General features: G+C 43.4%; 1 protein-coding gene across 5 annotated transcripts in view; it reads right to left on the reverse strand.

The window, feature by feature from the left end:
• Nucleotides 1-26,419, reverse strand: part of LOC124043839 (cordon-bleu protein-like 1) — a 51,380-nt gene that overhangs the window by 5,266 nt on the left and 19,695 nt on the right. For 2 of the 5 annotated variants that reach the window (XM_046362878.1, XM_046362877.1), the window contains 7 exons: nucleotides 10,488-10,685; nucleotides 7,377-7,584; nucleotides 4,017-4,242; nucleotides 3,728-3,784; nucleotides 3,483-3,577; nucleotides 3,025-3,267; nucleotides 2,760-2,874 (listed from right to left, as the gene is read on the reverse strand). In XM_046362878.1, coding sequence (XP_046218834.1) covers nucleotides 2,760-2,874; nucleotides 3,025-3,267; nucleotides 3,483-3,577; nucleotides 3,728-3,784; nucleotides 4,017-4,242; nucleotides 7,377-7,584; nucleotides 10,488-10,685 — 1,142 coding nt within the window. The other 3 variants (XM_046362882.1, XM_046362880.1, XM_046362879.1) reach the window with 3 other exon arrangements.

Below are 26,419 nucleotides of genomic sequence, written 5' to 3' on the forward strand. Positions count from 1 at the left end.
ACAAGTAGCAAAGAGGCAGAAAAAAAATGCTTGGATGGATAGATCCTACACTAAGTCTCACTGGGCTGTAAGTATAGAACCTACACTACCATTCAAAAGTTTGTGGTCACTTAGAAATGTCCTTGTTTTTGAAAGAAAAGCACCTTTTTCATCCATTAAAATAACATCAAATTGATCAAAGTACAGTGTAGACATAGTTAATGTTGTAAATGACTATTGTAGCTGGAAACAGCTGATGTTTTATGTAATATCTACATAGGCATACAGAGGCCCATTATCAGCAACCATCACTCCTGTGTTCCAATGGCACATTGTGTTAGCTAATCCAAGTTTTTCATTGGAAAAACCTTTTGCAATTATGTTAGCACAGCTGAAAACTGTTGTCCTGATTTAAGGAGCAATGAAACTGGCGTTCTTTACACTAGTTGAGTATCTGGAGCATCAGCATTTATGGGTTCGATTACAGGCTCAAAATGGCCAGAAACAAAGCACTTTTTTCTTAAAAATCATCAGTCTATTCTTGTTCTGAGAAATGAACGCTATCGCTAAGAAACTGAAGAGCTCATACAACGCTGTGTACTACTACATTAGAGTGTCTAGTTTGAGAAACAGACGTCTCACAAGTTCTCAACTGGCAGCTTCATTAAATAGTACCCGCAAAACACCAGTCGCAATGTCAAAAGTGAGGAGGCGACTCCGGGGCGCTGGACTTCAATGCAGAGTTGTAAAGAAAAAGCCATATCTCAGACTGGCCAATAAAAATAAAAGATTAAGATGGGAAAAAGAACAGTCACTGGACAGAGGAACTCTTTTTTTTTTAATTATGGATTTAATGGTGCTCCCTGGATGTTCAAAGTTTCAGATATTTTTTATTACCCAACCCTGATCTGTACTTCTCCACAACTTTGTCCCTGACCTGTTTGGAGAGCTTCTTAGTCTTCATAGTGCCGCTTGCTTGGTGGCGCACCTTTCTTTGTGGTGTTGCAGACTCTGGGACCTTACAGAACAGGTGTGTATATATACTGAGATCATGTGCCAGATCATCTGACACTTAAATAAAGTCCACCTGTGTGCAATCTAACTAATTATGTGACTGCTGAAGGTAATTGGTTACACCAGATCTTATTCATGGACTTCATAGCAAAGGGAGTGAATACATATGCACACAACACTTTTTATTTAGTATAAAAATTAGAAAAATTAATTTCACAAATGTGGACTATTTTGTGTATGTCCATTACATGAAATCCAAATAAAAATACATTTCAATTACTGGTTGTAATGCAACAAAATAGGAAAAATGCCAAGGGGGGTAAATACTTTTGCAAGGCACTGTAGGTGAACGACTGGGAGTGTATGTCTGTAGATTGAATTAATCAGGTTAGATTATAATGTACTTACTGTCATGATAGCTCATTAAAGATCACTCCTCTCTCACAGAAAAACATACAATCCAATCTAAGCTAGTCCGTAACAAATAACAGATATAACCAAAGGCCGGTATTCAATCAATAGCAGATATTCTTTATTTGATCAATTGGATTATATTGAAGTACACCGAAAGACAAGCCTACGAAAACTCATGCAGAAAGGTGCAAACATGCAGCAGGAAAAACAGAATAGAACCTTGTTAATCTAACAGACAGAAAAGATGAGGAAAAGCAGCAGGTCAGTGCAGAAAGAAGTGGACATGCTTGAGGAGGAGCTGAAAGGGGCAGCAGGGGGCGGAGGCAGGAGGAAGAGGCAGCAGCACAGACTGTCAGACACCCTCCTTTGATGACCTGCAGGCTGCAAGTTCAGAGAGAGGAAGTACTTATAGAACATGGCCTTTACTCTTAATATGAGGAAACAGAAGGATGCGATGACTATATCACAGACCATTTGGATCACAACAGTGTTGACCTTATCCCTCAGTCTTGTAGCTACAAAGCATAAAATTAAGCTTCAGAATAAAGCAACAGAGATACGGCACTAAAAACACAACTATGTTTAGCATCATATTTATTATTAAGATCTAATGAAATTGTAAAGAAGTACTATAGTCACAACTGTAGCTAGGTGTTCATTGGGAATGAAATTCAATCACAAGTCCTTGAGCAGTAACTAACTCAATGTGTCTCGACCACTAGGAGGCATCAGAGACATAAAATGAATGCAACTCCCACTGACCAATCATTGGTCTTCTTTACCATTATCAATGGTTGACCTTAGAGACCAAAGTACAATTGTCCAAATTTCTGCCAAATTGTCCAGAAATGCAATAATAGTAATGTCTCACAAACCAGGAGAAAACTGTGTACTAAATTACAGTTGAAAGAGCCTATAGACCAGGGTTCCCCAACTAGCCCCCCATGTTATCTGAGCCAATGAAAATGAATGAATTGTTGGATATAAAAGACTGTAAGAACACCAGCAAATTAGTTCCAAGTGGTTTTAATTTCCAAAGTATTCCCATGCATAATAGATGTGATGAGCCTGTATGTGATTGTATACAAATTACTACGTTTTAGTCAAATATTATATCCGTTTGGGCTTCTTGCTGTCCACAAATTATTTGTAATTATGTTCCGGGCCCCTGACCATCCACTCAAGATTTTTTCTTGAGAGGATGAATCTAATTGATGATCCCTGCTATAGACTCAAGTAACCCCCTCATGTAAAAAAAATATATCTGAAAACGTGGAAACCTATATATACAGGAGGTTGAGCACAAGCCAATTCAATACAGCAGGATTAAATCCATTTAAAAACTTTCATACCTCCATCTAGTGAAGCTACATCATGGACAACCACACTGGGAGATGCAGGGGGTAGGGGAGCCTTGCGCTTCGTCCTCTTCAGGGAAGACTCTGTGCTGCGACTCAGACCAGCCATCTCCACAACAGAAGGGACAAAATAATCATTCAAATTCATCAAGAACTCTGGACATAAAGTCCTCATTTTGAGGATATTCAGACTCAGTATTTTACAGACAGACCTGGCATTGACAAAGAACTCAGATCTAGTCAGGTTAGACCCACTCACCTGGTCACTGTCCTTTTGGGCTTCGGGCTCTGAGTCGGAGATGGACCTCTGGCGATGGCTGAGGTTAGAGGGGCATCTCTGGGACACCAGCATGGGGGGCAGGGGAGCCCGTCTCTTCTTTGGCATGTCAGAAGCCATGGAGTTGCAGTTGAATGTGGAGGAGTGGGCACTGAGTGAACTCATGCTAAGAGGTCGAGGCTTGCTGGGAAAGACTGGGGACGCCGGGGCACTAGCAGTCATTCCCTTTACAGAGCAAACAAACATCCAATCAGATCCTGATCAGGGGCCTGTTCTCTGCAGTAAACAAATAGAAAACTAGCCAATCCCATGACTGTGACAATATTCCCCGCCTCCCCAACACATACCCTTTCAAATCCTCTTAATCAGCCAAAATTTGACTTGCAAATGACTGAGCTGAGAAATGTTGGTGATTGCACGTGAACAGATAAAGAACACACCTGCTCAGGTTTCTTCTTACTCCTCCTGAATAAACTGAACAATCCCTTGTTTTCTTTCTCCTTCTGCATTTTATCTTTACTGGGTGGAATGGTATCTGTTAGGAATGTATAGATCTCATTGAAGACATTTCTGAAATTCCTGACACAAGATTTGATGAACTTGACTTCAAATGCACAATGTCAGTAGTAAATTAAAACAAGGTAATAAAACCGTGTAAAAACATCATACAATCGAGTTACATTACCTAGAGGAGTTGTGGTAGTAGGGGTGGGAGAGGCAGGTACATCTTCTGAGTACATAGCTGTGAAAGAGAAGATGGAAATGATATGCGGTAGTAAAGGAAGCGTTTACATGAGTACACCTGCGTAGTTGTAAAATGAATGAATGGTGAATAAGCGTTCAGACAGAATAAGCATCTTGTTGGCAGACAAGAAGATTAGCTTCTGGGTGCCGAGATTAGTTCAGAATGATTGGTAATTATTCAGATTAATGACCGTTGAAGGATATTGTTTTTAAATCAGAGAAGCCCTTACCTTTTGTGTCCGTTGCATAAACCTCCCTTATTGCAAAATCATTGAGAGAACAGGTCAAATCCAAAGGATCCTCAGATTGGGCATCTCTCAATAACAATGTGCTCTGTCGGTCAAATTCACATTTGTCACAAATAGATGGTAAGAGGTCTTCAAGGGGGACTCGAGGACTGACTCTTAGCATAGTCTTCTGGGTATTTTTATAGTTTATTACCAGACGGACGGTTGCCTGGAGAATCAAATAAATGTGATTATTAGACTGTTTGAAAAAGTTATATGTAGAATAATAGTGAAGACATCAAAACTTTGAAATAACATATGGAATCATGTAGTAACCAAAAAAGTGTTAAACAAATCCAAATATATTTTATATTTGAGATTCTTCAAAGTAGACACCCTTTGCCTTGACAACTTTGCACACTCTTGGCATTCTCTCAACCATCTTCATGGAGGTAGTCACCTGGAATGCATTTCAATTAACAGGTGTGCCTTGTTAAAAGTTAATTAAAAGTGGTATTTCTTTCCTTCTTAATTCGTATGAGCCAAATCACTTGTGTTGTGACAAGGTAGGGGTGGTATATAGAAGATAGCTCTATTTGGTAAAAGACCAAGTTCATATTATGGAAAGAACAGCTAAAATAACAAGAGATATGACAGTCCATCATTATTTTAAGACATGAAGGTCAGTCAATGAGGAAAATTTCATGAACTTTGAAAGTTCCTTCAAGTGCAGTCGGAAAAAGAACCATCAAGCGCTATGATGAAACTGCCTGTCATGAGGCCCAACACATGAAAGGAAGACGCTGAGTTACCTTTGCTGCAGAGGACAAGTTCATTAGAGTTAACAGCACCTCTGACATTTCAGCCCAAATAAATGCTTCACAGATTTCACGTAACAGACATCTCAGCATCAACTGTTCAGAGGAGACTGCGTGAATCAGGCCTTCATGGTCGAATTGCTGCAAAGAAACCACTACTAAAAGGACACCAATAAGAAGAAGAGACTTGCTTGGGCCAAGAAACATGAGCAATGGACACTAGACCAGTGGAAATCTGTCCTTTGGTCTGATGAGTCCAGATTTTATATTTTTGGTTCCAACCGCCGTGTCGTTGTGAGACACAGAGTAGGTGAACGGATGATCTCTGCATGTGTGGTTCCCACCATGAAGAATGGAGGGGATGGTGTGATGGTGTGGAGGTGATTTACCTGCATGGCTACCAAAGCATTCTGCAGCAATACGCCATCCCATCTGGTTTGCGCTTAGTGGGACCATGATTTGATTTTCAACAGGACAATGACCCAAAACACAACTCCAGGCTGTGTAAGGGCTATTTCACCAAAAAGGAGACTGATGGAGTGCTGCATCAGATCACCTGACCTCAACCCAACCGAGACGGTTTGTGATGAGTTGGACCGCAGAGTGAAGGAAAAGCAGCCAACAAGTGCTCAGCATATGTGGGAACTCCTTCCAGACTGTTGGAAAAGCATTCCAAGTGAAGCTGGTTGAGAGAATACCAAGCTTGTGCAAAGATGGCAGAGTGGCTACTTGGAAGAATCTAAAATGTTAAATATATTTAGATTTGTTTAACACTTTGGATACTACATGATTCCATGTGTTATTTCATAGTTTTGATTTCTTCACTATTATTCTACAATGTAGAAAATAGTAAAAATAATAATACATAAATCAACTCTTGAATGAGTAGGTGTCCAAACTTTTGACTGGTACTGTGTGTGTATGTATATATAACCTCAACAAAAAAAGAAACGTCCTTTTTTCAGGACCCTGTCTTTCAAAGATTATTCGTAAAAATCCAAATGTCTTCACAGATCTTCATTGTAAAGGGTTTAAACACGGTCTCCCATGCTTGTTCAATGAACCATAAACAATTAATGAAATGCACATGTGGAACAGCGTAGAGACGGTAGGCAATTAAGGTCACAGTTATGAAAGCTTAGGACACTAAAGAGGCCTTTCTACTGACTGAAAAACACCAAAACAAAGATGCCCAAGGTCCCTTCTCATCTGCGTGAATGTGCCTTAGGCATGCTGCAAGGAGGCATGAGGACTGCAGATGTGGCCAGGGCAATAAATTGCAAGGTCTATACTGCGAGACCCCTAAGACAGTGCTACAGGGAGACAGGATGGACAGCTGATCGTCCTCACAGTGGCAGACCACGTGTAACACCAGCACGTGGATCGGGATCGGTACATCCGAACATCACACCTGTGGGACAGGTACAGGATGGCAACAAGAACTGCCCAAGTTACACCAAGAGTGCACAATCCATCCCTCCATCAGTGCACAGACTGTCCGCAATAAGCTGAGAAAGGCTGGACTGAGGGTTTGTAAGCCTGTTCTAAGGCAGGTCCTCACCAGAAATCACCGGCAACAATATCACCTATGGGCACAAACACACCATCGCTGGACCAGACAGGACTGGCAAAAAGTGCTCTTCACTGACAAATCACGGTTTTGTCTCACCCAGGGGTGATGGTCGGATTTGCGTTTATCGTCAAATGAATGAGCGTTACACCGAGGCCTGTACTCTGGAGCGGGATCGATTGGGAGGTGGAGGGTGCATCATGGTCTGGGGCGGTGTGTGTCAGCACCATCGGACTGAGCTTGTTGTCATTGCCGGCAATCTCAACAGTGTGCGTTACAGGGAAGATATCCTCCTTCCTCGTGCTACCTTTCCTGCAGGCTCATCCTAACATGACCCTCCAGCATGACAATGCCACCAGCCATACTGTTCGTTCTGTGCATGATTTCCTGCAAGACAGGAATGGCAGTGTTCTGCCATGGCCAGTGAAGAGCCCGGATCTCAATCCCATTGAGCATGTCTGGGACCTGATGGATCGGAGGGTGAGGGCTAGGACCATTCCACCCAAAAATGTCTGGGAACTTGCAGGTGCCTTGGTGGAAGAGTGGATTAACATCTCACAGCAAGAACTGACAAATCTTCTGCAGTCCATGAGGTGGAGATGAACTGCAGTACTTAATGCAACTGGTGGCGACACCAGATACTGACGGTTACTTTTGATTTTTGTTCCCGGGACACATTATTCAATTTCTGTTAGTCACATGTCTGTGAAACTTGTTCAGTTTATGTCTCAGTTGTTGAATCTTGTTATGTTCATACAAATATTTCCACATGTTAAGTTTGCTGGAAGTAAACGCAGTTGACAGTGAGAGGACGTTTCTTTTTTTGCTGAGTATATGATCTATACTCACAGAAAAAATATATATTACAAGATACAGCCATTATTAATTACAGTAAATACCCAAGTTGAGGGAACAACTCTCAGATAAAACTTTTATAACTAGTACATTTCTACCACTGAGATTTCTCACGTGTACCTCTGGCATCTGAGGAATTGGCTTCTTAATCTTGTCCTCCATTCCTTTGGGCTTGAGCAGAACCTTCTCCGCCTCCAGGGCCCCGATCAGAGTGTTGGGTTTGAACTTGATTGGGTGTCTGTTGGTGGTGACGAGCTCTATAACATAGCCTGATGGGTTCAGGTGGTACTTGGCACAAAGCATCACTAACAAATCCATCATGGGTTTGCTGAAAAACAGAGACACGGGTTAGAAGTAATAAATAAAACCTAGCTCAGGATAAAAGGTAGTGTGTTTTATATCCACAGAGAAAACACACAACTCTTGGTGTGTGGAAATTGCAAGTGCTCTAGGAGAAACTACTATCACGAAAGTAGACGCCATCACAGAATACGTTTTACACTTTACATTATAGTAATGCATTATCACACTACTTTTTCACAGTGATAAAAATTTAGCATAAGGAGCCATCCGTTTTTGCTTCATACACAACTGTCGGTGGTCTGGAAAACTCTTTAGCAACAATATCTACGCAAAGCTATCCAGCAGTTTCCAAATTCTAGGCCTTGGGAGGGTTTCTGCAAATATAATGCCAAAAGTTAAATTATTATCATAATTAGTTCGCTGTACTCTGTAAATGAAAAGAGGTTGAAGAATTAGATGCTTAATCCTTTTATATTAAAGTTGGTCTCGATTATAGCTTGAGAGGGCAAAGGGCAAAATATACCAACGGAGTGCGATTGCATCTTTCAAAACTAGAATAATAATATCTTGAGTAAACTTGATGGAGAGTGAACAGTGTGGGTCTGTAGTTTCATATCAGGACACAAAGTCCTTGTTCTGAAAAACAACTAAGCCCTTTTGACCGTAAGATATTCATCTCATGTTTGTCTGGTTAGGCATTTTGGTCTCAGCTGAATTGGTGTGGGTGAAAGCTCCACAGACCAGACTTCAAAAGATGTATGTGCAGTGGGCTTGTATCAAAATTTAAATCTAAGTTCTACCATAATAAACTGTACCGAAAACACAAATAATATTATTCTACCTTAGCAAATGAAAAGGAACCAGCCACATGCAACTTTTTAGTGCATTTAATGGTGCAAGTATTGTTAACCAAAACCAACGTTTTTACTGCGCCACCTACAATATGACTCAAAGAAATGCTTCATTCAATTAGAGCCGTGGAAAGATCACGTTATGTTAGAAGGATTCGTGGAATCATATATACCAAAAAGTAATATGAATCGAAAATGTGTTTTGGAATATATGACACTCGCATAAGAATTGGTCCAAATGAATTTAGATCATGCTTCACCTTGGAATCATGGGATGTCTTGGAGGTCTTACCAAGGAGGGAAGGTTGGGAGCAGTTTGTTGGTGTTTAGTCACAGTGAGACACTTCCTTTATTTATTTACTGCACTTCTGTTGACCAGGGCCCATAGGCAAGTCATTCCACAAAATTAGTGACTTTTGATATTTTAAGTAGAAATTGCACACATATAGAAATATAAAAGTCTTATACTAAATTAAGTGATCTGTAATATAGACCACATGGAAAATTCAATAAATCAGATTTTTGATATGAATAAAGACTTGCTAAAGTGCCAAAATTCATCAATTTTGACATGTCTCTCTAAGCATCCTCTGTGACTTCATTTAAAATGTTAAACCACTTAACCCCAACATGTCTCCAAGATTTCCCCCTCATTGTAAAGCAGTAATCGTTTTTGTTTCTTTGACAAAGTAATTTCTGAAGATTGTTTTAATATGTTGGAACTATTCATTTAAAAAATATTTTAATAGTCAAATCATAGTGTAAAAGCAGGTGAGCTGGTTCTGCTATTTTCTGGGGTTTTGTGTTGAAAAACAGAGAAAACTGAGCGGGTCGAGCATAACACGTCAACCCTGTTACCCAAAGATAGACAGGCTGGAATAACACGTCAACCCTGTTACCCAAAGATAGACAGGCTGGAATAACACGTCAACCCTGTTACCCAAAGATAGACAGGCTAGAATAACACGTCAACCCTGTTACCCAAAGATAGACAGGCTGGAATAACACGTCAACCCTGTTACCCAAAGATAGACAGGCTGGAATAACACGTCAACCCTGTTACCCAAAGATAGACAGGCTGGAATAACACGTCAACCCTGTTACCCAAAGATAGACAGGCTAGAATAACACGTCAACCCTGTTACCCAAAGATAGACAGGCTAGAATAACACGTCAATCCTGTTACCCATAGATAGACAGGCTGGAATAACACGTCAACCCTGTTACCCAAAGATAGACAGGCTAGAATAACACGTCAACCCTGTTACCCAAAGATAGACAGGCTGGACATTTTTTAACAAAAAGAATGTTGTGAAGCTTGCATTCAATTGCCCCTCCCTGTTTCACACAACAAGCTTCAATTCCCCCTGTCATGAGGGGATTTATAACAGACTTAAGATGTTGTCAACCCTGTTACTTTATTTGGCACTTAATAGGCAATTGAGATGGGAAAACTTGTTTTTATGAAATGTAAAGATTAGGTGAAATCAAAAAACTTTTTTTTTTTTTACCAAGTTACACTACTCAAAAGGCAACTAATTAGTCTGTCTAAACTACTGGCCCACTGCTTGGACACCCATGCATACCCCACAAGACAGGCCAAAAGAGGTCTCTTCACGGTCCCCAAGTCCGGGCGCACAGTACTACATAGAGCCATGACTACATGAAACTCTATTCCACATCAAGTAACTGATGCAAGCCATAAAATTAGATCAAATAAAAGAAATACAGATTAAAAAAAAAAAATACTGTATAGAACAGCGGGGATTGTGAATCAACAAACAAACATAGGCACTGTCACATGCATACAAACATGATAACATACGCACTATACACACACATGGATTTAGTACGGTAGATATGTGGTTGTGGTGGAGTAGGGGCCTGAGGGCACACAGTGTGTTGTGAAATCTGTGAATGTATTGTCATCTTTTTTTAAATTTTATAAAACGGCCTTAAATTTTGCTAGTCCACAGGAAGATTAATGGGGGATAAATAATAAATACAACATTGATGGAATGACTCAGGCACTACGTAGGGAATAGGGAGCCAGTTGAGAATTAAGACCTAGTCTCACCTGCCATGAACAGTGGCTGTCTTCTCCACTCCGCCTGGCAGAACCACAACCAGAGTCAGGTCCTGTTCAAGTTGGTTCTCCTTCTGGTCCATGGTCATCTGAGGAAATGCTGATACAAAGTGTCTCTGGGAGAGGCCTGCACCATCCAGCCCCTTCACTGATACTGGGGGAGATGGGGCCTTGTTTTTGGTTGACACTCTGCCGGTAGGAAAAAGCAAAGGGACAAGATGAGCCTCACACAATCATTTCAACTCTTAATATTATCAGCCTGTTGCGGTCAGAAACAATACGACGTAAAAACACATTTCCCTGATGGCACCCAAATGTAGGTAACATTGAAGTGGTAGAAAAATATGGTGCAGGGGCTCTGGGTAATATTTGTCAGGGGGAAAAAAAATGTAGAACCATCCACAATAGATCAAAAAAGGAAATTTCATCAGACATGACTATGTTATGGCACTGCATGAAATAGCATGAAAAGAATGATTCCTTCCCAACTTAAAGTAAGCCGCCATTAGATGAAAGAGCTTGGGTTCCCTTTGCAAACAAGTCACAAGACACTCAAGTGTGATCGATTAGGCTTGAGGACAGTGCAGCATAGGCAAGGATAACACATTTGAAACAGAAAATTAAAGGTGGAGTATTGTGAGCCAAGGCTGTCTTTACACAAAGAGCTGATCGGATTGGTCAAAATACCAATTAGTGGGAAAATAATCAGAATTGAGCTGCCTGTGTAAACACTGCCCATGTCTCTGTTCGCTTTACTGTTGTCTTTAAAAACCAACAATCTCCCCTCTAATCATTGAATGAGCTATTATTATTATTATTAGGATATGTGGCAGCGCAGACAAAAACTAGATTTTCCTGTGTTTTATATAAACTCAGCAAAAAAAAGAAATCACAGTAAGGTACTTTCAATGATAATTCGTAAAAATCCAAATAACTTCACAGATCTTCATTGTAAAGGGTTTAAACACTGTTCCCCATGCTTGTTCAATGAACCACAAACAATTAATGAACATGCACCTGTGGAACGGTCGTTAAGACGGTAGGCAATTAAGGTCACAGTTATGAAAACTTAGGACACTAAAGAGGCCTTTCTACTGACTGAAAAACACCAAACGAAAAATGCCCCAGGTCCCTGCTCATCTGCGTGAAAGTGCCTTAGGCATGCTGCAAGGAGGCATGAGGACAAAGGATGTGGCCAGGGCAATAAATTGCAATGTCCATACTGTGAGACGCCTAAGTTAGTGCTACAGGGAGACACGACGGACTGCTGATCGCCCTCGCAGTGGCAGACCATGTGTAACAACACCTGCACAGGATCGGTACAACTGAAAATCACACCTGTTATACCAGGAACGCACAATCCTTCCATTAGTGCACAGACTGTCCGCAATAGGCTGAGTGAGGCTGGACTGAGGGCTTGTAGGCCTGTTGGAAGGCAGATCCTCACCAGATATTACCAGCAACAACGTCGCCTACGGGCCCAAACCCACCGTCGCTGGACCATACAGGACTGGCAAAAAGTGCTCTTCACTGACGAGTCGCGGTATTGTCTCACCAGGGGTGATGGTCGGATTTGCGTTTACCGTCGAAGGAATGAGCGTTACACCGAGGCCTGTACTCTGGAGCGGGATCGATTTGGAGGTGGAGAGTGAGTCATGGTCTGGGGCGGTGTGTCACAGCATCATCGGACAGAGCTTGTTGTCATTGCAGGCAATCTCAACGGTGTGCGTTACAGGGAAGACCTCCTCCTTCCTCGTGCTACCTTTCCTACAGGCTCATCCTGACATGACCCTCCAGCATGACAATGCCACCAGCCATACTGCTTGTTCTGTGCGTGATTTCCTGCAAGACAGGAATGTCAGTGTTCTGCCATGTCCAGCGAAGAGCCCAGATCTCAATCCCATTGAGAACATCTGGGACCTGTTGGATTGGAGGGTGAGCGCTAAGGCCATTCCCCCCAGAAATGTTCGGGAACATGCAGGTGCCTTGGTGGAAGAGTTGGGTATCATCTCACAGCAAGAACTGTAGTCCATGAGGAGGAGATGCCCTGCAGTACTTAATGCAGCTGGTGGCCACACCAGATACTGACTGTTACTTTTGATTTTGACCCCCCCGTTGTTCAGTGGACACATTATTCCAGGCTGCATTGGACCTTTAAGATTTTGTGTCGAGAAAAGTCTGACCATCTGCCACCAGAAATGTGTGGCCAATTACAGTCGGTTTAATGATGATGTAATTTGGCTACATTATCTGTCATCATCATTAAACTGACTGGGTTCCCTGGGGAGAGTGTAAACCATTTTTGTCTAAACCATTTTTCTTTAGGTTGGATTGGAAATGTGCATCACAGCCAGATTAATTCCAACTGCTAACACAGTCAGCCAAAGAAAACATGCATGTATTTTTAAAAGGAAGACATTTCTTGATAAAAGGTCAAACACTTTGTCCTTCAAAGAGGGATACTTTACACTACAGTATGAGAAATGCAAATAATGCTTAACTAAAATAATCTATACATTTAACACATTTAGAGACATTAGGCTATGGAATCCTATATGTGCATTGTTTCAGACAATGTAAGGAACATGCATGGGCAACAAATGGCTTTTTGATGGCATTTCCCATGATGCTAATCGAGCAGCAGGATAATTAAAATATAATATTCCTTCTTGTGTGTTGACTGGTGATGTTTAGTTCATACCTTCTTTGGGTAGACCGTATGCACAGCCTCCTGCAGATGCGTTGCACATTTGTACAGTACCAGGTGTTTGCAGAGGGAGATTCCACTCAACATCTGTTTTCATATTTCCCACTGTAGATGTATCTAAATAAATATCACTAGAAAACAGCTTAAGCAAATGCAAAATGCAGCTACTGTTATTCTGGCTGCACTATTTGATGTGACTGTAAGTTAGCCGTAGTTGGCTAGCAAGCAAGGGATAAGAACGTTGCCAGCCAGTATTGCTGTAATGGAACATTTAGAACAAACGACAGAACAAATAAACTTAACGACTGGGTGTTTAACATATATACTTAGTGTACGAAACATTATGAACACCTGCTCTTTTCATTACATACAGTGGGGCAAAAAAGTATTTAGTCAGCCACCAATTGTGCAAGTTCTCCAACTTAAAAAGACGAGGCCTGTAATTTTCATCATAGGTACACTTCAACTATGACAGACAAAATGAGAAGAAAAAAAATCCAGAAAATCACATTGTAGGATTTTTTATGAATTTATTTGCAAATTAAGGTGGAAAATAAGTATTTGGTCACCTACAAACAAGCAAGATTTCTGGCTCTCACAGACCTGTAACTTCTTTAAGAGGCTCCTCTGTCCTCCACTCGTTACCTGTATTAATGGCACCCATTTGAACTTGTTATCAGTATAAAAGACACCTGTCCACAACCTCAAACAGTCACACTCCAAACTCCACTATGGCCAAGACCAAGAGCTGTCAAAGGACACCAGAAACAAAAATGTAGACCTGTACCAGGCTGGGAAGACTGAATCTGCAATAGGTAAGCAGCTTGGTTTGAAGAAATCAACTGTGGGAGCAATTATTAGGAAATGGAAGACATACAAGACCACTGATAATCTCCCTCGATCTGGGGCTCCACGCAAGATCTCACCCCGTGGGGTCAAAATGATCACAAGAACGGTGAGCAAAAATCCCAGAACCACACAGGGGGACCTAGTGAATGACCTGCAGAGAGCTGGGACCAAAGTAACAAAGCCTACCATCAGTAACACACTACGCCGCCAGGGAATCAAATCCTGCAGTGCCAGACGTGTCCCCCTGCTTAAGCCAGTACATGTCCAGGCCCGTCTGAAGTTTGCTAGAGAGCATTTGGATGATCCAGACGAAGATTGGGAGAATGTCATATGGTCAGATGAAACCAAAATATAACTTTTTGGTAAAAACTCAACTCGTTGTGTTTGGAGGACAAGAATGCTGAGTTGTATCCAAAGAACACCATACCTACTGTGAAGCATGGGGGTGGAAACATCATGCTTTGGGGCTGTTTTTCTGCAAAGGGACCAGGACGACTGATCCGTGTAAAGGAAAGAATGAATGGGGCCATGTATCGTGAGATTTTGAGTGAAAACCTCCTTCCATCAGCAAGGGCATTGAAGATGAAACGTGGCTGGGTCTTTCAGCATGGCAATGATCCCAAACACACCGCCCGGGCAGCGAAGGAGTGGCTTCGTAAGAAGCATTTCAAGGTCCTGGAGTGGCCTAGCCAGTCTCCAGATCTCAACCCCATAGAAAATCTGTGGAGGGAGTTGAAAGTCCATGTTGCCCAGCAACAGCCCCAAAACATCACTGCTCTAGAGGAGATCTGCATGGAGGAATGGGCCAAAATACCAGCAACAGTGTGTGAAAACCTTGTGAAGACTTACAGAAAATGTTTGAGCTCTGTCATTGCCAACAAAGGGTATATAACAAAGTATTGAGATAAACTTTTGTTATTGACCAAATACTTATTTTCCACCATAATTTGCAAATAAATTCATTAAAAATCCTACAATGTGATTTTTTTTCTCATTTTGCCTGTCATAGTTGAAGTGTACCTATGATGAAAATTACAGGTCTCTCATCTTTTTCAGTGGGAGAATTTGCACAATTGGTGGCTGACTAAAAACTTTTATGCCCCACTGTATCTGAAATTGGTTGAAAGCGCTTAGATTAACAAGAATGTAACTGTACTGTCCAATTTATAGTAGATATTACAGTGAAATAATACCACGCTATTGAAGAGGGTGCACCGTTAAGAACTTACAGTTATTAATAAACCAATTAGGCACATTTGGGCAGTTATGATACAACATTTTGAACATAAATGCAATAGTTAATTGGATCAGTCTAAAACCTTGCACATGCACTGCTGCCATATAGTGGCCAAAATCTAAATTGCAGCCAGGCTGGAATAATACATGATGGCCTTTCTTTTGCATTTCAAAGACGGTACAAAAAAATACAAAAGAACAGGTTTTTTTCTTTGTATTATCTTTTACCAGATCTATTATTGTGTTATATTTTCCTACATTCCTTTCAAATTTCCACAAACTTCCAAGTGTTTCCTTTCAAATGGTACCAAGAATATGCATATCCTTGCTTCAGGGCCTGAGTTACAGGCAGTTAGATTTGGGTATCTCATTTTAGGCAAATAATTATTAAAAAGGGTCCGATCCTGTTAACAGATGCCCCCAGCTAAAATAGAGACACAGACACTACAGTGGTCCACACCAGGCTAGGCCACAAAGTCCAGATTTCATGTGTCAAAGTTTTATGGCAAAGTGATTATGGGAATGAGACACAATCTCCTCACCAAAATGATGCCAATATTTAGTTTCTTTCCACACATAGGAAACAACATTTAAGAGACATTTTAACTACAAGTTAAAACAGTGTTACTGTTATAGCAATAGCATCGAATAGTCCCCGCGATATGCAACTGTTCAGGGAAGTCAGGAACCAATACACGCAGTCAGTCAGGAAAGCAAAGACTAGCTTTTTCAAGCAGAAATTTGCATCCTGTAGCTCTAACTCCAAAAAGTTCTGGGAAACTGTAAAGTCCATGGAGAACAAGAGCACCTCCTCCCAGCTGCCCACTGCACTGAGGCTAGGTAACATGGTCACCACCGATAAATCCATGATAATCGAAAAAGTCAACAAGCATTTCTCAACGGCTGTCCATGCCTTCCACCTGGCGCCTTCCACCTGGCTACTCCAACCTCGGCCAACAGCTCCGCCCCCCCGCAGCTACTCGCCCAAGCCTCCCCAGCTTCTCCTTTACCCAAATGCAGATAGCAGATGTTCTGAAAGAGCTGCAAAACCTGGACCCATACAAATCAGCTGGGCCACGCTCAAGGCTCTATTTCTGAAACTGTCCGCTGCCATTGTCGCAACCCCTATTACCAGCCTGTTCAACCTCTCCTTCGTATCATCTGAGATCGCCAAGAATTGGAAAGCTGCCGTGGACATCCCCCTCTTCAAAGGGGGAGACACCCTGGACCCAAACTGTTACAGACCTATATCCATCCTGCCCTGCCTATCTAAGGTCTTCGAAAGCCAAGTCAACAAACAGATCACTGACCATCTCGAATCCCACCGTACCCTCTCCGCTGTGCAATCCGGTTTCCGAGCCGGTAACGGGTGCACCTCAGCCACGCTCAAGGTACTAAACGATATCATAACCGCCCTCGATAAAAAACAGTACTGTGCAGCCGTCTTCATCGACCTGGCCAAGGCTTTCGACTCTGTCAATCACCATATTCTTATCGGCAGACTCAGTAGCCTCAGATTTTCTAGTAACTGCCTTGCTTGGTTCACCAACTACTTTGCAGACAGAGTTCAGTGTGTCAAATCGGAGGGCATGTTGTCCGGTCCTCTGGCAGTCTCTATGGGGGTACCACAGAGTACAATTCTCGGGCCGACTCTTTTCTCTGTATATATCAATGATGTTGCTCTTGCTGCGGGCGATTCCCTGATCCACCTCTACGCAGACGACACCTTTCTGTATACTTCTGGCCCAGCCTTGGACACTGTGCTATCTAACCTCCAAACGAGCTTCAATGACATACAACACTCCTTCCGTGGCCTCCAACTACTCTTAAACGCTAGTAAAACCAAATGCATGCTTTTCAACCGTTCGCTGCCTGCACCCGCATGCCCGACTAGCATCACCACACTGGATGGTTCCGACCTAGAATGTGGACATCTATAAGTACCTAGGTGTCTGACTAGACTGTAAACTCTCCTTCCAGACTCATATCAAACATCTCCAATCCAAAATCAAATCTAGAGTCGGCTTTCTATTTCGCAACAAAGCCTCCTTCACTCACGCCACAAAACTTACCCTAGTAAAACTGACTATCCTACTGATCCTTTACTTTGGCGATGTCATCTACAAAATAGCTTCCAATACTCTACTCAGCAAACTGGATGCAGTTTATCACAATGCCATCCGTTTTGTTACTAAAGCACCTCATACCACCCACCACTGCGACCTGTATGCTCTAGTCGGCTGGCCCTCGCTACATATTAGTCGCCAGACCCACTGGCTCCAGGTCATCGACAAGTCTATGCAAGGTAAAGCTCCGCCTTATCTCAGTTCACTGGTCACAATGGCAACACCCACCCGTAGCACGCGCTCCAGCAGGTGTATCTCACTGATCATCCCTAAAGCCAAAACCTAATTTAGCCGCCTTTCCTTCCAGTTCTCTGCTACCTGTGACTGGAACGAATTGCAAAAATCGCTGAAGTTGGAGACTTATTTCCCTCACCAACTTTAAATATCTGCTATCTGAGCAGCTAACTGATCGCTGCAGCTGTACATAGTCCATCGGTATATAGCCCACCCAATTTACCTACCTCATCCCCATACTGTTTTTATTTTTACTTTTCTGCTCTTTTGCACACCAGTATCTCTGCCTGCACATGTTCATCTGATCATTTATCCCTCCAGTGTTAATCTGCTAAATTGTAATTATTCACTCCTATGGCCTATTTATTGCCTACCTCCTCATGCCTTTTGCACACAATGTATATATATTATTTTTTCCCCTACTATGTTATTGACTTGTTTATTGTTTACTCCATGTGTAAATCTGTGTTGTTGTTTGTTCACACTGCCATGCTTTATATTGGCCAGGTCGCAGTTGCAAATGAGAACTTGTTCTCAACTAGCCTACCTGGTTAAATAGGGGTGAAATAAAATAAATAAACAAATAAATATACTCTGACAACAAAAAGCAAGTGCCAATATAGCATTAATTCATAGTCAAGTGCTTAAAGACAAACATAATATTGTTCAGTTTATGAAACAGTCCTGCTTTTCTCAGTAGCCATATTCAGACACTTCTGAGAACATGTGTATGTACAGTTGAAGTCAGAAGTTTATGTACACTTAGGTTGGAGTCATTAAAACTTGTTCTTCAACCACTCCACAAATGTCTTGTTAACTGACTTGCCTAGTTAAATAAAGGTTAAAAAAATGGAAGGAGACGTGATCTGTCTCCTAGAGATGAACGTACTTTGGTGCGAAAAATGCAAATCAATCCCAGACCAACAGCAAAGGACCTTGTGAAGATGCTGGAGGAAACAGGTACAAAAGTATCTATATCCACAGTAAAACGAGTCCTATAGCGACAATCTGAAAGGCCGCTCAGCAAGGAAGAAGCCACTGCTCCATAACCACCACAAAAAAGCCAGACTACAGTTTGCAACTACACATGGGGACAACATTCGTACGTTTTGGAGAAATGTCCTCTGAAATGTGTGGGCAGAACTGAAAAAGTGTGTGCAAGCAAGGATGCCTACAAACCTGACTCAGTTACACCAGCTCTGAGTAATGGGCCAGAATTCACCCAACTTATTCTGGGAAGCTTGTGGAAGGCTACCCAAAACGTTTGACCCAAGTTAAACAATTTAAAGGCAATGCTACCAATTACTAATTGAGTGCATGTAAACTTCTGACCCACTGGGAATGTGATGAAATAAATAAAAGCTGAAATAAAATCACTCTACTATTATTCTGACATTTCACATTCTTAATAAAGTGGTGATCCTAATTGACCTAAGACAGGGATTTTTACGAGGATTGGATGTCAGGAATTGTGAAAAACTGAGTTTAAATGTAATTAGCTAAGGTGTATGTAAACTTCTGACTTCAACTATATATAGGTACATGCAGCCAAGAGATTGACCCATTACCATTAATTTACCTTTGTAGACAAGTACTTTTACTATACTTAAGTACTTGCCAGCTGCCAGACAGTGTATCAGATGACACACAGTAGTGGCATGAACTCACAGGGTACCGTTGCCAACCATCAGTTACTGTCCGTCTGGGGGCCAACAATTGATTTACAGTGTGACATATGAAAACAGATGTTGAGTGGAATCTCCCTCTGCTAACACCTGGTACTGTACAGCTGCAGGATGGTCTGCATACGGTCTACCCAAAGAAGGTAAGAACTAAACATAACCAGTCAACACACGAGGCGGCATATTGTATTTTCATTATCCCGCTGCTAGACTAGCATGGAGGGAAATGCCATCAAAAAGGCATTTGTTGCCCGTGCATGTTCCTTACATTATTGTCTGAGACAATGCACATATAGAACGGCAGTTCAAAAAGCATAATATCCAGGTACTGCTACGGACTTTCAAATACCTTAGATGCCTTTGTGTGTGTGCGCATGTGAGAGAGAGAGAGAGACCACAGCCCATAGAAAATCAACAGTAATGACTGTGCGACTCCAAATCATTCCACGGAGGTTGACCGTTATAGTGTTGTACCGTTGATGATTAGGCTACTTCCTAGTCTTTGCTTGGGCATCATTTACAAGACAGAGGAGCCATTAAACTGGCTGCTACTCACTCCTCTAAATGGATCTACTGAAGGGGCTGGGCAGCAGCCAACCAACTCATGGCTACTCACACAGTGAAGTACAGTATGATTACTGGCCTGCATTAAACACACTCTCCAGGGAATGTTATCATTTTTAAAACAAGTTATATCCTGATATGCCATTCTTATATATTTTTTTTGATGCAATAAAAAGGCGGCACAATAACATCCCCATAAAAGCAGTCTAAATTCTTTACATTCCACCATGCATTACTAAAGCTGGAACATAGGAATGTTCCCGTGAAATACCCTTTCAATCTCTTTCCTGAAATGTTTCATCATCAATGGGAAACCCTGAGGGAAACATAGTTCATACTGGATGGGGAAAACAACAGATTGTTTATGCTACAAGAGTCCGTGGAGTCAGTCTTGCCCAGCTGAAGTTACGGTCAGTAAATACATGGGATTGGTTAACTCAGGGTTGATGCGTGAAGATTAGCAAGCATTCCCGCTGTTGTAGTCAGTTAACGGTTGGTGCGTAGCCTAAAGGTCCCTTGGGAAAGGTGGGTTGAAGTACAACGCTCAAAATCTTTCAAATATATATATAGGTACATACAGCCAAGAGATTGACCCATTACCATTCATTTACCTTTGAAGACAAGTACTTTTACTATACTTAAGTACTTGCCAGTTGCCAGACAGTGTATCAGATAACACACAGTAGTGGCATGAACTCACAGGCTTTCCTGCCCTCTTCCGGACAACACCCTGTGTATTTTATGAAACCACCGACAACATTCATTGTTGACTCTACTGTACGGGCTCACACATGCCACTGCAGGGTTAACAGAAACTCTACTGTACGCTCCCCACTTCAGCAAAACTCTTGAATCAAGGCAAACTACAACCAGTAACTATCCACTCAAACCAATGTGTCGTACAACGTTCTTGTATGACGGAAAAAAATAACATGGGCCACATTGGGTCTTAATTAACTCAATTATTACCTAGCTATTACCTTCTTTTTTTTAAGACCCTAAGACTGAAGGCACATCTACCCATTACGTTCCTCTTCAACAGTGTATTCGTTAATAAACAATGCAACAAAAGCAAGCCAGGGTGCTGCTATAAGAAGATCTAGACAGATCTAGAGTGCCTCAAGTGAATCCTGTACTCTCTTTTTCCGATGCTGGATGCCTGTTTGAACATGACACATTCATCCTAAAAACAGATCCTCTCCACCAATCATTATCGAGAAACGCCTCCTTACCTCTTGGCCTCAGTGTTGAGTTATCCCCTCTTAAATACCCTCCATCTCCCCTGGGTTCAAAGACAGACTCTGCTACGATATGCCTGTTGGAGCCACTGAGGTATAATAAGAAACGGCTGGGGCAGAGTAGACCGGGCCTACCTTAAAGCCACGCCCAGGCCATGATATTAGAAAACCTGTAGTCTCCTTTATTTTAAAATCGCCTCACAGTGGGCCCCCTCCGTCTGTCAGTCGCAGAAAGCTCTTAAGCATGGTGTGTCGGTGGAGATTCAGTTCCGTTCAGAGAGAGAGAGAGAGAGAGAGAGCTCCCCCACAGCTAGTAATAAGCAGAGGGCTAATCAGCTTTACTTTACCTCCATGCGCACTGCGTTGCAGCCGAACGCAACACAACACAGCCCTGCCATCCATCACATTCACAGCATGTTGATCAACTTCCTCTCATATCCTCCAGTTCACACCACCGTGTCCGCTAGCCGTCTGTCCGCCTTATAGAGCCTGTCCAACAGCGTGCCTGGGACGCTTTCCAAATGCTTGAATCAGGTGTTCATTTTGTATGCATTTGCTTTTCATTAACCCGAAAGACACAGACCACTTACCACCATGCCCTGCTTCTTTGAAGTGAATCATTCTGAAGTCACATCAGCAAGTGCGTGTGGATCTAACTCCCATAAGCCAGCCTGCCAACAAATGAGATCACATGCACACCTGCACAGATATGTTTCACCTAGGGGGCTGTGGTTGCCGAGACAAGAGTTTGGAATGGATTCCTTGTAGGCTAATCTTGTAATGATGTCTACTTTCTGATGACGTCTGAGAAACATAACATTAGATGACAAGACTTAAGCTTTAAGCCTCTGACTTGTACTCATTTGCATAGGGTTGTTGAGATGAGGCCGATTTAATGAATGTAACACCGGTATTACCTTAGCATTAATGATCTGATGGATCCAAAAGTATCAAGTAGTTTTCGACATCTGACCCACATTTGTATTTAAATCAGACCTTTGTCTGGTTTTGGTTCATTGGTCAAATGTGAAATAGTAAACAGTATGAGAAAACTCATTGGAGAAACAGAAATGATTAAGAACATGCAGTGTGCATGGGTAGGTTTTAATGATATGATCTAAGTGATGTTGTTAGTTACAGTCGTGGTTACTAGGTAGCTGAGTATTCCACCTGATTGGCTCTACTGTACAGCAGTGTTCATTTCATCAACAAAAATAGTGACTAAAATATTTGTCCAACACCTATTTTTCAGTGGCAATTGACGAGACTATAACTGTTATGCAGGTGAATGAGGACCCAAAAGCGACTTAACGAAAACAGAGTCTTTATTCCAGTCTTAGACAAAAGCGATAATCCTGGATATTATCTAGGTGAAAGCAAAAACAGGAAAACTGAAATCCACTCGTCAGTAGAGAGGAATGACTGGAGACGCAACCACAGACTGCAGGTCGCTTCGGGAAGGCACCGGCCGTAGCTGACATTGACACCTGCTCACACGCAGCATCTGAAGAAGGTAAAACACGACAGGGCAGAACAAGGACACAGAACAGCGAACATCATACAAGGATCCGACAAGGACAGAAGCGGAAAACAGAGGGAGAAATAGGGGACAGGTGTGAAAAGAGTAAATGAGGTAGTTAGGAGAATGAGGAACAGCTGGGAGCAGGAACGGAACGATAGAGAGAGAGAGCGAGAGAGGGATAGAAAGAGGGAAAGAACCTAATAAGACCAGCAGAGGGAAACGAAATAGAAGGGAAGCACAGAGACAAGACATGATAATCAATGACAAAACATGACAGTACCCCCCCACTCACCGAGCGCCTCCTGGCGCACTCGAGGAGGAACCCTGGCGGCAACGGAGGAAATCATCAATCAACGAACGGTCCAGCACGTCCCGAGATGGAACCCAACTCCTCTCCTCAGGACCGTAACCCTCCCAATCCACTAAGTACTGGTGACCACGTCCCCGAGAACGCATGTCCATGATCTTCCGTACCTTGTAAATAGGTGCGCCCTCGACAAGGACGGGGGGGGGGAGACGAACGGGGGCGCGAAGAAAAGGCTTGACACAGGAGACATGGAAGACAGGGTGGACGCGACGAAGATGTCGCGGAAGAAGCAGTCGCACAGCGACAGGATTGACGACCTGAGAGACACGGAACGGACCAATGAACCGCGGAGTCAACTTGCGAGAAGCTGTCGTAAGGGGAAGGTTACGAGTGGAAAGCCACACTCTCTGACCGCGACAATACCTAGGACTCTTAATCCTACGTTTATTGGCGGCTCTCACAGTCTGCGCCCTGTAACGGCAAAGTGCAGACCTGACCCTCCTCCAGGTGCGCTCACAACGTTGGACAAAAGCCTGAGCGGAGGGAACGCTGGACTCGGCGAGCTGGGACGAGAACAGAGGAGGCTGGTACCCAAGACTACTCTGAAACGGAGATAACCCGGTAGCAGACGAAGGAAGCGAGTTGTGAGCGTATTCTGCCCAGGGGAGCTGTTCTGCCCAAGACGCAGGGTTTCGAAAAGAAAGACTGCGTAATATGCGACCAATCGTCTGATTGGCCCTTTCTGCTTGACCGTTAGACTGGGGATGAAAACCGGAAGAGAGACTGACGGAAGCACCAATCAAACGACAGAACTCCCTCCAAAACTGTGACGTGAATTGCGGGCCTCTGTCTGAAACGGCGTCTAACGGGAGGCCATGAATTCTGAACACATTCTCAATGATGATTTGTGCCGTCTCCTTAGCGGAAGGAAGCTTAGCGAGGGAATGAAATGTGCCGCCTTAGAGAACCTATCGACAACCGTAAGAATCACAGTCTTCCCCGCAGACGAAGGCAGACCGGTAATAAAGTCTAAGGCGATGTGAGACCATGGTCGAGAAGGAATGGGAAGCGGTCTGAGACGACCGGCAGGAGGAGAGTTACCTGACTTAGTCTGCGCGCAGTCCGAACAAGCAGCCACGAAACGGCGCGTGTCACGCTCCTGAGTAGGCCACCAAAACCGCTGGCGAATAGAAGCAAGCGTACCCCGAACGCCGGGGTGGCCAGCTAACTTGGCAGAGTAAGCCCACTGAAGAACAGCCAGACGAGTAGAGACAGGAACGAAAAGAAGGTTACTAGGACAAGCGCGCGGCGACGCAGTGTGAGTGAGTGCTTGCTTTACCTGTCTCTCAATTCCCCAGACAGTCAACCCGACAACACGCCCTTCAGGGAGAATCCCCTCGGGGTCGGTAGAAGCCACAGAAGAACTAAAGAGACGGGATAAGGCATCAGGCTTGGTGTTCTTATTACCCGGGCGATAAGAAATCACGAACTCGAAACGAGCGAAAAACAACGCCCAACGAGCTTGACGTGCATTAAGTCGTTTGGCAGAACGGATGTACTCAAGGTTCTTATGGTCAGTCCAAACGACAAAAGGAACGTCGCCCCCTCCAACCACTGTCGCCATTCGCCTAGGGCTAAGCGGATGGCGAGCAGTTCGCGGTTACCCACATCATAGTTGCGTTCCGATGGCGACAGGCGATGAGAAAAATAAGCGCAAGGATGGACCTTATCATCAGAATGGAAGCGCTGGGATAGAATGGCTCCCACGCCCACCTCTGAAGCGTCAACCTCGACAATGAATTGTTTAGTGACGTCAGGAGTAACAAGGATAGGAGCGGATGTAAAACGCTTCTTGAGGAGATCAAAAGCTCCCTGGGCGGAACCGGACCACTTAAAGCACGTCTTGACAGAAGTAAGAGCTGTGAGAGGGGCAGCAACTTGACCGAAATTACGAATGAAACGCCGATAGAAATTAGCGAAACCTAGAAAGCGCTGCAACTCGACACGTGACTTTGGAACGGGCCAATCACTGACAGCCTGGACCTTAGCGGGATCCATCTGAATGCCTTCAGCGGAAATAACAGAACCGAGAAATGTGACAGAGGAGACATGAAAGGCGCACTTCTCAGCCTTCACGTAGAGACAATTCTCTAAAAGGCGCTGGAGTACACGTCGAACGTGCTGAACATGAATCTCGAGTGACGGTGAAAAAATCAGGATATCGTCAAGGTAGACGAAAACAAAGATGTTCAGCATGTCTCTCAGTACATCATTAACTAATGCCTGAAAGACAGCTGGAGCATTAGCGAGACCGAACGGCAGAACCCGGTATTCAAAATGCCCTAACGGAGTGTTAAACGCCGTTTTCCACTCGTCCCCCTCTCTGATGCGCACGAGATGGTAAGCGTTACGAAGATCCAACTTAGTAAAGAACCTGGCTCCCTGCAGAATTTCGAAGGCTGACGACATAAGGGGAAGCGGATAACGATTCTTAACCGTTATGTCATTCAGCCCTCGATAATCCACGCAGGGGCGCAGAGTACCGTCCTTCTTCTTAACAAAAAAAAAACCCCGCTCCGGCGGGAGAGGAAGAAGGCACCACGGTACCGGTGTCGAGAGAAACAGACAGATAATCCTCGAGAGCCTTACGTTCGGGAGCCGACAGAGAGTATAGTCTACCTCGAGGAGGAGTGGTCCCCGGAAGGAGATCAATACAACAATCATACGACCGGTGAGGAGGAAGGGAGTTGGCTCTGGACCGACTGAAGACCGTGCGCAGATCATGATATTCCTCCGGCACTCCTGTCAAATCACCAGGTTCCTCCTGAGAAGAGGGGACAGAAGAAACAGGAGGGATAGCAGACATTAAACACTTCACATGACAAGAAACGTTCCAGGATAGGATAGAATTACTAGACCAATTAATAGAAGGATTATGACATACTAGCCAGGGATGACCCAAAACAACAGGTGTAAAAGGTGAACGAAAAATCAAAAAGGAAATGGTCTCACTATGGTTACCAGATACTGTGAGGGTTAAAGGTAGTGTCTCACATCTGATACTGGGGAGAAGACTACCATCTAAGGCGAACATGGGCGTGGGCTTCCCTAACTGTCTGAGAGGAATGTCATGTTTCCGAGCCCATGCTTCGTCCATAAAACAACCCTCAGCCCCAGAGTCTATCAAGGCACTGCAGGAAGCAGCCGAACCGGTCCAGCGTAGATGGACCGACAAGGTAGTACAGGATCGTGATGGAGAGACCTGAGTAGTAGCGCTCACCAGTAGCCCTCCGCTTACTGATGAGCTCTGGCTTTTACTGGACATGAAATGTCAAAATGTCCAGCAGAACCGCAATAGAGGCAAAGGCGGTTGGTGATCCTACGTTCCCTCTCCTTAGTCGAGATGCGAATACCTCCCAGCTGCATGGGCTCAGTCTCTGAGCCGGAGGGAGGAGATG

Source organism: Oncorhynchus gorbuscha, linkage group LG09 (genome assembly GCF_021184085.1).
Source record: "Oncorhynchus gorbuscha isolate QuinsamMale2020 ecotype Even-year linkage group LG09, OgorEven_v1.0, whole genome shotgun sequence".
NCBI lineage: Eukaryota > Metazoa > Chordata > Actinopteri > Salmoniformes > Salmonidae > Oncorhynchus > Oncorhynchus gorbuscha.